Raw genomic sequence first — 15,039 nt, forward strand, 5'->3', positions numbered from 1 at the left:
CAGTTTTACTTACATTGCCCGATTTTTACACAGGAGCCACCTTTTTGTTGTGTGTTTGTACAGCACCTAAGACAAGGGAGTCCTGGTCTATGGCTAAGGTTTCTAGATGCTACTATAATACTAACAGATTAAAGCCTTGATCCTGCCATTAGATTCACGTGGCCCTCCTCAGTAATGAAACCTTAGAAATCAATATATTGCTTTACACAAGCATGATGTTTAGTAAATGGTTTACAGCTAAAGAGCAAGGCTTTTGTGTTACTCTATAACATGGCCAATGATGACTGGGAGTCAAGCCCTGAATTTTCAGTCCTGGCTCTGCCACTGACTGCTGTTGTGTGGGTTTACTGGAGTCACTTAACTTCTCTACAGCAGTTTCCCATCTGTAAAATAAGAATGATGTTTATTTACCTAGCTTATAGCTTTACCTAGCTTGTGAGGATTATTAAGTTAATGTGTGTAAAGCCCTTTGAACATGTAAAACATTATGTAAGTGTTCAGTATTATTCTATCATGCTACGCTTTTGCCCACTAGAGGACTTCAGTGAGGCTAGATTTTGTCATACAGACGAACCGTCAATACTTTGTATCCAGGTAAAATCTACTTCATTGGGATGCTAATTAAGCAACTAGCAAAGGCTCAAATTCACTGGTAAATATGCAAGAGACAGCAGAAGCTTTGATTGGTTAATTATTCTTGATTTTCCTTTTAAATTATGTAAATGATCATTAGAAAAAAATTAAAATGCTGCAGGTACTTTTAAATGCACAAGTTATGGTTCTTCTTAGATATATTAACTAGTGTATTATTGAGCCACATTTGATACCATCAGAATTAGTTCATGCTAGTGATAACTAATACACCATGGGAATTACTTACCTCATCTACACAGAGCTAGGCATGATATCCTTACACATGCTGAATACAACTATTACCCCTTATGACTTGAGCAGTCAGCCAAGGATTTTGTGAGTTGTTTCTATTAGAAAGAGAAATTGATGAGTCATCCTTGGGCAATGGTACCTCTTGTTTCAGCTACCTATTCTATAAAGAATCTTTATTGTTTCTTACATTTATCCCTAATGAAGGGTAAGCAGTTATACCACCAGCGTCAGCAAGGTTTAGCCAGCCCCCAGAATCATAATACCTTACACCACAACTAGTGCCTTCAAAAATCAATGAGACTGCCTGTGGAGTAAGGTCTAATTCATTGTGAGTAAAGGGATCACACGCTAGTTCTTATTCCCCAGAACGGTAGGGAGCATGCACATGACAAGCAGGGTCTGTTAAGAAGCATTTGTCAGACTATTCTACTCAAAGTGTTTGTCATCATGCTAAAACGTGATGTTTCTGCATTCAGGGAGAGATTGGCAGAGAGATGTACATCATCAAACAGGGAGAAGTTCAAGTTCTTGGAGGCCCTGATGGCACAAAAGTCCTGGTTACCCTGAGAGCAGGAGCAGTATTTGGAGAGATCAGGTAATCCAGTAACTGTTTACAATGCTGTTTTTTAGAGCTGGTCAAATACACAACAAACAAACAACAATCAACCAACAAATAATTCTATCAGTGTTGCCATCTTTCAACATCTGATGAAAAGTATTTTTCTTCATTTGACTTTTTCATGTTACAAAGCATGATAATTGCCACAGGGAAGGTGTGACATTGGGGTTGGAAGCGGGCAACTCCCGCTAAAGAGTGGCTGACTTACTGAGTGATGTACAATATGAAAAATGTTCACAGTCAATGGGTTAGAAGAGTCTCAGAGAAGACATCTACCAAGTGGTTGAAGGTGTACAAAAGAAAATTTAATCTCAACATCTGGGGAAAATTCCTTAGCGTTGAGATCTCTGAGCCTGTGGTACAGTAGCTAATGTGTAATGAACATTTTAAAACTACACTGAATAAAGTATTTAGGAATATACTAAGGGAATTCTCCTCCAGGGTTTAGATGGTTTAACACATCCTCCAGCTCCTACTGTGACCACATTTGTTTTATTGTTTGTACAATGTCCCTAGGCATGTTTAGAACGCAGATATTGAAAATCAATTATCCTTTTTACTAGGAAATAAAGCTGCAATAGAAAACTATTTAGAAACTTAAACGTGGATTTAGAAGCCAAACTTTAGGCTTTCAGGTTTGAAAATGTATGCAGTATTTAATAGAATGTCTCTCTTTAAGTGTAAAGTACATCAAAAAATATTTTTCTGAATGGTCCTTTTAGAAGGAAGAATTCTTCTAAAGTTCCAAGTACAATATCCATATTTTCTAAATAGTTGCAATGCAAAAATCTATAAACTCTTCTGCATCACACTTACTCACTGGTCACACCAACGACTGGGTTTGCACCTGTGCACCTCCAGTTGAGGTCTGCATGAAGAAAAAGTAATACAGAATACAGGTGCTGCTGCATGTGATAAACTGGAATCTTGATTTCTTCCAGCTGCCAGCCGGTTACTGTTATTCCTCTTGCTGGCAACTTTAATCTGCCTTTTGAAAATTGGTAAACAGCTCTGTGCCAAGTTTAAATTTATCCTTTACTTGTAGCTCCCCTTGTGGTAGTGGAAACATGCCAGTCTATTTAATGATGTGAGTACAGCACTTGCCAATGCTCAAATCTGCAAATAGCAAACACCTGATCGAAAGTTTCCCGTAGATACAAGGTCCTTTTTATATAAATGGAAAATAAAACTACACTACCTCTTTGAGAGAAGAATGTCTATTTTTCAGTTGGCTCTTTGTGAAAATATAACGTGAGTAAAGCCCAAAATCAAAATGCTGCATTATAAATGTGTATGTAGAGATAGGAAGCTGTCATTTTTCAGTAACTCTTGGTCACTAAAAAAACAAAACTAGACAGTCTAGAAAAGTGTATTCAGGAATTGACATCACACTTGCTTCTACTGTGGAATTTTTCTTCAGCTGGAAAAATCTAAAAATGTCATAGGGCAATAAGCATCTTCACTCACCTGCCACCAGCTTTTGGATTAGCCAATCAGACACCAGATAAACATTCATTCATTCTTGTACAAGAAATAACCATTAAGAGTTAAGGAAAGCTCTAGTTCTATCTATCCCTGCTGTAACTCAATGGAGTTACAACAGGGATGGTATTGGGCCAGTTACACTTTTCTGCTAATCTGGGGAGCTTTTCCAACTTTTGAGCCAGTAAATATGTCTAGAGCAAGTAGATGTTTCCATTTGAGGCACACACAATGACCAAGGTATGTACTCTTCCTGAAATGATCTTTTATGGTAGATGAAATCCTCACCAGTGTACTCCTGGAGACAGCATACCAGCCATGGAGGAATACTAACTCAAGCATGAGGTGCTCTGGACATAAACAGCAAGCAGTGGGTGGGCTTGAGGAGGAGGAAATGCTCAGCAGCTGGCAGACGTTCCTAAATTTGGAGGAAAGCAAACGGCTGACCCACTCATCACATCACGGGGGAATGTCATCATCCTTACGGCAGCGTGTTAGAAATAATGAGTTTATACATTCAAGGAGCGCTGAGGGCTATACAGTAAAAAAACATTCCTTAATGGATCTGATCGACCGAAACGCTGTTCTTCCATAGCAATTGTGTCTACCTGTCTGCCAGGCTACTGACAACACACTCCTCCCCATGGCATCTGAGTGCCTGGCTCACCTGGTGATCTCTGCCTCAGGACTTGTTTACAGAAACATACCAACTCTTCCCCTTCTGGTTAAACTCTTTAATAGGATGGGATGGAAGATGCCTGCAGTTTAATTATATGCAATTTGAACAAAAATATGAACTCTTTTTTTTAAATCTCTCAATGGTTGGAAAAAATAGTTCCTGAAGAAAACCAAACATTATGGTTTATTGTGAGGACCTAAAATGTGTTCCTGTTTTTGCTGAACTGCACCACAGAGCCCAATTTAAGTCTCATATTCTAGCCGGTCCTTTTCCTGTCCATTTTATTTATGAAGAAACTAGGGGCAGAGCCTGGAAGCTGTATTCAATTTAATATTTCACTACATTGGCAATGTAACTTTTGGGGATGGCTGGAAGAAATTTTCAGGGGTACAAATGGGAAATAGGCAACCCCATTCTCATTGACTTTCAAGAGGATTTGGGGACATAATTGTCCTTTGTCTCTGAAAATTTCCCCCTTAATGATAATGGTGTTAAAATCCACAATGTGCTAGGTGCTTTCCATACATAGGAAAACAGGCCCTTCCCCAAATAACTTCTAATCTAAAACGTGTGGGGAGAAGAATAAATATACAATGACTTTTTAAACTACATATAAATATCAGCCAAGTACAGGGGCAATTGAGGACATCAGTTTAATTTCTCATAGGTGTCACCAGAGAAAGCAGTCAATGTGGGATTTAGAGGAGGAGAAAGTAGCAGTGGCCTTGCAGATTACTTCAGGGGGAGGGGAGCAGCATAGAAGTAAGTAGACACACATTTGTAGGGTAGGTGAAATAATGAGACAAAATCATTCCAATAAATCTAGCCCTTTTAAATAGAAATTAGGAATAATGTATTTAAATGTAAATACAAACTGTAATACAAAATAAAAGGTAATCTAATCTAACCTAACGATAGTCTAATCAATACAGGCTAACACTTGTTCAGAACAATAGCAGAGGCAAATCAAACCTGATCCTGCAATAGCGGGAGCCTTGTTACACAGCCAACCAGTTACTCCTTCTGAGTAGCCGGGGTTATTCCAAGAACGGAGAGCATAGCTCAGGAGTTTATTAGCATAAGTATGACAGTTTAATTTGTTATCTCCTCACGCACCCATTTATTGCCTACCAGTAACGGAGTGGGTGAGCAGCAGAGCTGGTGAAAACATTGTCCAGTGGAACAGTTTTCCATCAGAAAATGCTGATTGGACAACATCAAAAAGTTTTCCAGTAATGTATTCATTTCATTGACATTTTCAATGAAAAATTATCTAAATGTTTCATATCACCTTTATTGTTTTAGCTTTTATATTCTTTATACTATAACATAAAACTCAAAATATTCCAACCTTAACAAAATGTTGTTTCGATAAGGTCAAAATGAAATATTTCCAAATATTTAATTTCAACAAATTCTGAGATTGACTTTTTGACATAATTCAGGACTAATGTGACTCTCCAAATCTCAGACCATCGCATGGGATGGAGATTCTGTTTTTCAACCAGCTCTAGCTTGCAGGGTACTGGAGGACTTCCTATTCAGTGTTGAGAACTAGGCCTACCATTTTCTTGGGCTCCTCTGTCACCTCTATGTGCACTTATGCTAAAGTGCAGCTCCCCTGCTGGGCAACACAACAGCAGTTTCAGGATCAATTCAATATCTTACTCCAAGGAAGGGTAACACTGTATGACAGTCAATTGTCAGAGACAAACAGAGACAGGGAGGCACAAAGATTGCAATTTGATGCTTCTAAGCTCTTATAAAAATTGCCACAGTAAGTATTCAAAATACACCACCTCACATTACCCCCAAAATGCTGTTATCTCATTAATTACTGTGGGAAGAGTAGATTTTTTTTGGTAAGGAAAGTAAGGCAGAAAAGATAAGGTTCCCCATTAGGGAGCATTGGAAGTTAGAGCATCTGAAGCTGTTGTAAGGCAAGTTCCATTGTTTAAAAAAGCTCAGTTAACCCCACACTAGGATAACTCTTGGTCTGCTAGCCAAAAGGGTCTCAATCATGCACTCTGTGTTCCTATCCCTAAGCAAAGCTGAATTTGTCTGAGCAAGGACTGCTTAACCAAGCCGTATATACTTGTTTATAAAACTCACTGCACATCAGTGTCTGGTTTCCTACACTTGCTAATGGAAAGCTGATCTCTTCAGCCCTAGTCTGGATCATTAAAGAGCCCTCTGCTAGGGAAATGTCAAAATGATGGTTCCAGCCGAGTCAGTCCTATTCACAGAACAGCGATGCCAAAACTCAGACAGCGACTTCAAAACTGCTTTGGAAACGTATTTGATAGCCATTTGTATTTAGTAAATACATGTTTATCTATCTGAGGCATCATACAGAACCACTGCATTTTTCCTTTCCATTAAAAGGAGTGCTAGGAAGTACCAGACTAACTTGAATTCAGATACTGGCTAACTGTGTGACCTTGACACAAGTCACTTCACCTCCTGCGACCTCTCTGCCACTAGCAGCACTGGGAGGTTGAGGAGAAGCAACTTCAGTATCAGGGGCAATGAGCTGTTGCAGTTTTATTTACTTTGCCTCATTTAATGTAAAGCACTGACGTCTATTGATGAAAAGTATTATATACAAACTAGGAATATTTATTTATTTATTTAAATGCTTTAATTATTTTTCTGTGGTGTAGGGAAGGAGGGTTATTGCAAGCAACTCAGCTGCAGAGCAGAGATTTTTTCCTGCTGCTTCTTTCCTCTTGAGGGAGGGCAAGGACCTCTCCATCTATCTGTGATGATTTGGGGTCCTGTCTGTGCCACTTCTGAATATTGGATGGTTTATTGTAGCATGAAATTACTATGCAATGGAAAGCCTGTGGCTCCACCGTGAGTTAGCACAGATGTGTCACATCTGCCAGGATAAACACAATGGTGAGGGATCAGTACTCAACAACTGTCTATTCAGAGTAAAACACCTTGGGCCAGTGGGTTTGCTCTAGCTGGGAGAAGACACTTGCCTGAAGGGAGGCGGTTTGGGAGCAGTGGAAAGTTTCCAAAGGGCAGAACACAAAAAGCAGATGAGCCTAGCAGGAGTCTGTAAAGGGACTCACGGGGGGAGCTGGGGAGAGAGCCATTTTACACCACGTTACCATGAACGAGGCTGCCAGAGGTACACGGTAGGCAAGGAGGAAGAGGACCCCACCTGCCTGAAAGAACACAGATGATCTGCCAGGGCCTCCCAAGAGAAGGAATAGCTAGTGAGGGACATTGTGTTTAGGATGTTTATTGACATCTTTGATCGCACATGACATCCTCATAAACAAACTAAGGAAATGTGATCTAGGTGAAATTACTATAAGGTAGGTGCACAACTGTACTCCTAGAGCAGTTATCAACAGTTCACTGTCAAATTGTGGTGAGGGAAGAGCACATCTAGTAGGAATCCCGCAAGGGTCAGGCCTGGGTTTGGTACTATTCAATATTTTCATTAATGACTTGGATAATGCAGTGGAGAGTATGCTTATAAAATTTGCAGATGGCACCAAAATTGGGAGAGGTTTGGATTTGGTCCACTTTGGAGGACAGAATTACAATTCAAAACCACATTGACAAATTACAGAATTGATCTGAAAATCAACAAGACAAGTGCGAAATACCACACTTATGGTGGAAAAATCAAATGCACAACTACAATATAGCAGGTAATACTAGTGAAAAGGATCTGGAGGTCACAGTGGATCACAAATTGAACATGAGTCAACCGTCTGATGCAGCTGTAAAAAAAGGCTAATATTCTGGAGTGTATTAACCGGAGTGTCATTTGTACATCACAGGAGGGATTTGTTCTGCTTTACTCAACACTAGTGAGGCCTCAGCTGGAGGACTGTATTCAATTCTCAGTACAACTCTTCAGGAAAGATGTGGATAAACTGAGGAGAGTCCAGAGGAGAGCAACAAAAGAGATAAAAGGTTTAGACAACCTAGTTTTGAAGGCTTAGAAAACCTGAAGATGGGTTTAAGAAAAACAACCCTGGGCATGTTTAGTTTTGAGAAAATGATGGGGGACCTGATAACAATCTTCAAATATGTTAAGGGCAGTTACAAAAAGAGGATGGTGATCAATTGTTCTCAATGCCCACTGACGCTAGAAAAAGAAGTAAGGGGCTTAGTCCACAGCTAGGGAGGGTTAGGTTAGGAAAAACTGTTTAATTAGAAGGGTAGTTAAACTCTGGACTAGGCTTCCAAGTGAGGTTGTAGGCTCCCCATCACTGGAGGTTTTTACGAACAGGTTCGACAAACTCCTGTCAGGATGATCTAGAGTTACTTGGTCCTGCCTCAGTGCAAGGGGCTAGACTTGATGACTACTAAGAGATCCCTTCCTGCCCTACATTTCTATGATTGTTTTCCAGATGATTTGCACTCTGTGCGTTATCTGTTAAGTAAAGAACATTGGTGCTACACTTGGTGCAAAGTCAGTCTATGCTGAGTGTTAAGCACCCACAAATACCATGTGGCCCTTGCGAGAGTTAAACTGTAACCAGTAGCTTCATACCTCTTTGGTGGCATGATGGGAGAGGGGTCTATTTAAGTACCAGGGAGCATGAAGGGTCAGCACTGTGCTAAGATTTTCAATACTCAGAGGGGGGGTGTCATGTAGGTCTGTGCCCTACGTGTGCAGCCAGGAGCACCTAGAATGAGACAGTAGCGCCGTTCAGGCTCCAGGAGCTTATTGTAGCATAAGGGAAGCAGAGTCCAGACTTGGATTCTCCTCACAGCAGTCTAAGGGGGGTGGCCAGGAATGGGCACTCACTGGGATCTGTGACGCTATCTCTTTATAGACACCCTTTCCTTATTTTAACCCTTTCCTGTCCCAGTGCCAGTTGTGATCTATCTTCTTCTCATGGAGGTATCACCATGCATCCCATCACACCAGCTTTCACATTTAGGGTACATCTCGACTACAATAAAAGACCTGCAGTACAGCTGTGGCTGGCCTAGGTTAGCTGAGTTGGGCTCATAGGGCTAAAATAGTGTCTATATTTGGGCTCAAGCTGGATCCCAGGCCCTGAAACCCCAAGAAGGAAAGTGGGTCTCAGAGGCCAGGCTCCAGCCCGAGCCCAAACATCTACACTGCAATTTTTAGCCTGCAGCCTAAGCCAATTGACCCGGGCTCTGAGACTCAATGCAAAGGAGGTTTACTGCAGTGCATAAATACCCTTATAGGCCATCAGGGCATTGTTTCATTAAAATAAAAACTACAACTAAAATTAGAACATTTCTAGTTCTAATGCAGTTAGATATCAGAATTTTGAGTGTCGGGATTTTAAAATTTATGGATGTGGTGTGTCAAGGCTCAGCCCTGTCAGACAAGTTGATCCAGTCCCACTGTTAGCATATAACAATGAACACACATGCTTTCCTCCTTCCTAGGTTTATACTCCAAGGATGAAATCCTGGCTCCATTGAGATCAACAGCAAAACTCACATTGACTTCAATAGGACCAGGAGTTCCAGCCAAAGTCTCAAATTGCCCACAAATGAGGAAACAGGGCTTGATCCAGACGACAAACATTTGTTCTTTGTCTAGGATAAAAAAACACAAATGTTACTGTCCTTGGACAAATGTATGGGGAATGTTCACATAGCCTTTATAAACATATTAAGTAACTAAGTTAACTGACAATCAACTGAGGTATAAAAGTCTAGTGCAGATATACTCTTTGATAGTCATGACAGAAAGGACATTTTCAGCATTCATATCAAGACATGGAATATGCAGTAGTGTGTCGCTTGCTTAGATTATTGCCCTGGGTGACAGTGAAGTGAAGTCAGTTTATTTTGTTTGTTGAATGCAAAATGAACAGCTTAGATCTGTATTTGTACGGGGGTCCAAACTTATTTGGATACCCCACTCCATGTCAGACTGCTGTTTGTTAAGCTAATCTCTTTCATCACTTTCAAAACAAACTCCACTCACCTTAAGACAGACAATTTTTTTTTTTACAAGTTGTCAGGCAAAGAGACCTTCTGCATCCATACCCCTCAACGGGCCAGGGTCCAAGTGTGTGACAGACTCAGAATCAGGGTCAGAAAACAGTGATTCATGCAGAAAACTTAATGCTCGGGCTAAATAAATTTTTCCTATAAAGTCAATTTCATGCTTCTTTATTTCTGACAATTTCCAACCATAAAAGTGAGGGAATACCAAATTTATGCAGAACATAGGGAGCTTTTAGATTGAAATCCTTGAAGTTAGAAACGTGCCTCTCAGATGAGCCTATCTAGCAAGATTTCTTCCATTTCTAGTACTCCCAATATAATGGTGATCATTAATGAGGCCACATTTGCCTACTTATCACAAAGACCGATTTTCTATTCCAAGAACAGGAAAACATTGCAGTACCTCAGATATACCCACAGTTACCAGATTGTTTTATGTGAACTTTTTAATGACGATCACTGAATTCAATGACGAAAAGACCAAACTAGCACCTGGAAAGAGACTCCTAACATATGCAAGTTCTAACCCTACTTCCTGTATTGCTTCTATTGCAGCCTATTAGCATCAGGTGGAGGAAATCGACGGACCGCTAACGTGGTGGCACATGGATTTGCCAATCTCTTTATTCTAGACAAGAAGACCCTCCATGAAATCTTGGTGCACTATCCTGAATCGGAAAAGATCCTAATGAAGAAGGCTAAGTGCGGCCCCTCACAATATCCACAGATCAATTGTGGTTTAGATATAAAATTAAGAATTTTGATTGATAATTACATTTGTTCCTTAGAAAAACTAGTTCTTATTGCTTGCTGTGGGATTGTTACGGTAACTTTTGGTAGATTTCATGATTTGTCATGGCAGGGATGCCAGTAGTCATGGAAGGGTGGTAAAGATAAAGAAGTTATGAACCAAGTCTCAACTCTCCTTTCCATAAAGGATGACAAACAAGTGTTTAGAAGCAAACAGGACCCCTCAGGTGCCCAACCAGTGCTTCACCTTGTCCTGTGCAGGAATGTTGCAAGATAGTGGTCAACTGAGAACCACATTTACAAGCTTTTCTGCATCCACAGGTTGATGGACCAAAGGAGCTCAAGGTCCCTTCCTACATTTCTATGATTTCCAAGAGCCATAAGGGTGTGCACAACAAGCTGGTTTTAAATTAGGCCTAACAAAAGTGTGTACAAGGTCTGTGTATACACAGAGTTTAGCTATGTGTGGTCAGTGTAGAGAGATTTTGAAAGAGGGCTCCATGTATCAAGTTCCCTTTCTTCCCATTTTGGCTGTATCTCTACAGAACCCCTTTTGTCCCCAGTCCTGTTAGACCTGAGATTCCATTATCTTTGGTAATCAGGCATAGCACAGAATGGGAAGTCCATGGATTGCCTTCCAAATATCACATTGTATGGGCAATGTGTCATTCGGCCACCCTCAGCGCTGCTGGAATATACCATAAATCATGGTCTGAACCTCCCTTTTAAATAAATACAACTTTACTAATCAAATTAAAAACTCCAGTAAACCCAACAGTTCAGATATGAACAAAAACAAAAGTCTCCCCAAAAGACTCAAAAAAAAAAAAAAAAAAAAAAAAAAAAAAAAAAAAAAAAAAAAAAAAAAAGGCCAAACAATGTAGCACTGGTAAAAGAGTTAATATTTTTCCTATGCTTAAACCACTAACTTTACTGTGGGTTGAGGATGGTGTCAAGCACTAAAACAGCTGGAGAAGATTCTCTCAGCATCCTGAACTTTGCAAGAGAAAACAGAAGCATTATTAGTGATTTTTCCTCAAATTACAGTGAAGATACCAATTTACAGTTGCATTCATTATACTAAGCTTCCTCCAACATTCAGGCCTGGTGTACACTTACCTGGCGATTTGGCTGTGCTTCCCTTCTGCGCAGCATCTTCACTGCACTGCGCCGACGGGAACTGTGTTCCCATCAACGCAGCACTACACTACCTGAGGAGGTGGTTTTACTACATCGACTTCCTGATCGATTGAGCGGATCTACACTGACCGCTCAAATCGATCCACAAAGATTGATCTGATGGTGGGACTTTGCCACTGTCAGTATAGACATACCCTCAGATGAACGAGAACTCCCATTCACCCTACCATGGGTGCAGCAGCACCACCACTGTCCCACTCCTCAATCCCCATCCCCAGAATTTCAAGGTGCAACACTGGAAAGTGGTGACAGCAGTATGGGTCATGCTGCCCTTTAGGATCGGAGAGTAGCTCTGGGTGTCAAAAAAAATTGAGTACATCTTTGCATAGACAGAAGTTTGCCCATAAGTTGTGCAATAACTGCTATCATGTGGCTCTAGTCTATATCTGCATAGCTTACTGTCACAAGTAAATTTGAGAAGAGCAAGAGCCAGCCTACTTTGCCTTGCGCATCATCAACAAAACTACTCACTAAACTTTGTTGCTGGTAATCAGGTATAGATAGCACAGAATGGGAAGTCCATGGATTGCCTTCCACATATCACATTGCATGGGCAATGCTGGCAATTAGAAAGCTTTTGTTGCTAAATGGTGATTTACTGTAGGAGTCTGAAAGAGACACACACCAACCTTCCACCTTTCTGTCTCTAAGCACCCAACAGTGATCCACACTGCAGATCACTACAGCGCATTATCCCTTCCATTCACTTCAGTGTGAAATCCACTAGCAGAGGGAATGGTCCATGTGCAGTGCAGGCCAGAGAGAATTTTGCCCCAAGTACACATCTTGTGGCAGTAATGGAGCGCACCTTCTTTCATGCCTGTTTCTCATCTTACCCTCTCAAATCCTCCTCTGATGTGACCTTATTTGGACAATGTGTTTGTTTTACCTGCATCCTGCAGAGAAGAAATAGATTTCAAAAATCAAACAAGCAATTTGCCATCGATCCACATTCTGGTGAATTATAGAATATTAGAGTTGAAAGGGACCTCAGGAGGTCATCTAGTCCAACCCCCTGCTCAAAACAGGACTAACCTCAGCTATATTATCCCAGTTTAAAAACCTCTAACGATGGAGATTCCACCACCTCCCTAGGTAACCCATTCCAGTGCTTCACCACCTTCCTAGTGAAAACCTTTTTCCTAATATCCAACCTAGACCTTCCCCACTGCAACTTGAGACCATTGCTCCTTGCTCTGTCATCTACCACCATTGAGAACAGCCTAGCTCCATCCTCCCTGGAACCCCCTTTCAGGTAGTTAAAGGCTGCTATCAAATCCCCCCTCATTTTTCTCTTCTGCAGACTAAACAAGCCTAGTTCCCTCAGCCTCTCCTCATAAGTCTTGTGCTCCAGCCCCCTAATCATTTTTGTTGCCCTCCGCTGGACTCTCTCCAACTTCTCCACATCCTTGTTGTAGTGGGGGCCCAAAACTGGACACAATACTCCAAAGGCGGCCTCACAAGTGCAAAATAGAGGGGAACAATCACTTCTCTTGATCTGCTCGTAATGCTCCTACTAATGCAGCCCAATATGCTATTAGCCTTCTTGGCAACCAGGGCACACTGCTAACACATATCCATCTTCTTATCCACTGTAACCCCCAGGTCCTTTTCTGCAGAACTGCTGTCTAGTTCGTCGGTCCTCAGTCCGTAGCTGTGCATGGGATAAAAAGGGTTTAGGATAAAAAATGATCCTGAAAAAAGTTACAAGAATTTCATGCTTTGATTTGGACTTTTAGTATTATCTGAACATTAGACTTACTCACTGCTGTGTGCTATCTTCCATCTCATCCACAGAGTGCTGCTGAAGGAGAAGGGTAAGCCCACCACAGGGCCACCAATTCAAACAATAGGCGTGGCCAGCCTCTTTGCACCAAAACAGCCAACTCCCAAACTGTTCAAAGCAATGCTTGGAAGGTCAGGAAAAGGCGGCCTAGCTATGCTGCTCAAGCTGAAGAGATTGCAAGCTGCTCAGGTAACCCACAGCAGATACAGAAGACTGTTCAAAATGCTCAAGGGATAAGCAGGGAAAATCCCAAGAAAGGAACTTACCAGGTTTGGGTAAACATATATAGCATGAAATCCTGGCACTGCTGAAATGACAAAACTCCTACTTACTTCAACAGGGCCAAGATTTAACCCCTACTGCCTAATTCACAAGTTTGACTGAAACATTATTGGATTCCTGTCCTGCCTAGGCCAGAGTGAGCAAAAGCAAAGAGGCAGCAGAGAGAAACAAGGTTAAGGGAAACAGGAATAAGAGCTGCCTTTATATGGGCTTTGGGGGGCAACTGGGCCATTTTTTCCCCTAACAAAACCATGATGCCCCTTGAAAGCATTATCCTACCACCAGCAAGAAGATTCAACTGATGGCAGAGCATTGCTTAACTTCTTGACTAGTCAAACTCCCACCTTTTCCCTACTGCTTTGCAAGTCATGGAGACAAGTGTCAGATTAACCCATTTAGCCAAAACTGAGTATATTCAACATCTTCTATATAAACAAGTCAAATTTATGAGCAATTAACAAGCCATTATTAAATGTAATGAAGTAATTCCCACACAATAGCATATTCTGGGGAATATGCAAACAAAGCTGTTAGTTCTACTTATCCACCAGTAGGTGGCAGTAGCATATTCTGTCTCCATTCCAATATTCATACCCTATCTCATGACCCCACGCTCAGAGTAGAATATAGGTTCTTGGACTTTGTCTGCAGCACTAAGAAATGTGTAACTTTTCATTACAGGAAAAAACTGAAGAAAAGAAACCTGAGCCAGAGGAAAAGAAACCTGAGCCAGCACCAGAACCAAAACCCCCAACTAACCAATCTGCACAAAAAGAAGAGCCAGTTGCAAATTTTCAACCTTCACCTCAACCAGTTCTGCTCAGAGGAACCACTAACAAGTCTCTTATCATCAGCATGGTTCCTTCCCCCACTGCAGAAGAAGGAGAGATTCTCACTGTTGAGGTCAAAGAAAAGAAGCAGTAGTAGATAGTGGGCTGGGTTGTGGTCATACCTAGAATCTTTCTGAGGGGAAATAGGGCACCGTGTGGCTTCGCTTCAAAGTGCAGAACTATTCTCTTCTCATTAATGTACTTTGCCTCCAGACCTTGATTGTGGGGTATATTTGGTGTAGCAAAGTAATTAGAGCAGAGATTGCACCCTTAGACCTATTTATTTTTTGTTTCCTTCCATGCTCTCACTCGTCTTACTCCTTCTTGCTCCTACTTCTGTTTACCCTGCTCCTCCCACTTCTCTTGTTACTCTTCCTTTTTATTAGCTTGATCTTTATTTTCATGTGTCTCTTTTTTATGGTCTATTCTGGTTTCCCATCATAATCCTTTACCATGTTACTGCATTAATATTGCTGAGGTTGTTAATATTGCCTTTATTTTTCTGTCTCCTCCTTTTACATTTCTAATGAGTGATTTGCTTTTGTAACCAACATGG

At 41.1% G+C, this 15,039-nt stretch overlaps 1 protein-coding gene across 1 annotated transcript in view; it reads left to right on the plus strand.

Moving 5' to 3' along the window:
- Positions 1-14,577, plus strand: part of CNGB3 (cyclic nucleotide gated channel subunit beta 3) — an 87,284-nt gene extending 72,707 nt beyond the window's left edge. Inside the window, exons 14-17 of the mRNA XM_067553513.1 lie at positions 1,362-1,480; positions 10,191-10,337; positions 13,383-13,560; positions 14,335-14,577. Coding sequence (XP_067409614.1) covers positions 1,362-1,480; positions 10,191-10,337; positions 13,383-13,560; positions 14,335-14,577 — 687 coding nt within the window. The remainder of the gene's footprint in view (positions 1-1,361; positions 1,481-10,190; positions 10,338-13,382; positions 13,561-14,334) is intronic.
- The last annotated feature ends 462 nt before the right edge of the window (positions 14,578-15,039 follow it).

This window comes from Emydura macquarii, unplaced genomic scaffold, assembly GCF_026122565.2.
Source record: "Emydura macquarii macquarii isolate MOO-44397 ecotype Brisbane River unplaced genomic scaffold, CSIRO-AGI_Emac_v2 contig_1477, whole genome shotgun sequence".
Taxonomy (NCBI): domain Eukaryota; kingdom Metazoa; phylum Chordata; order Testudines; family Chelidae; genus Emydura; species Emydura macquarii.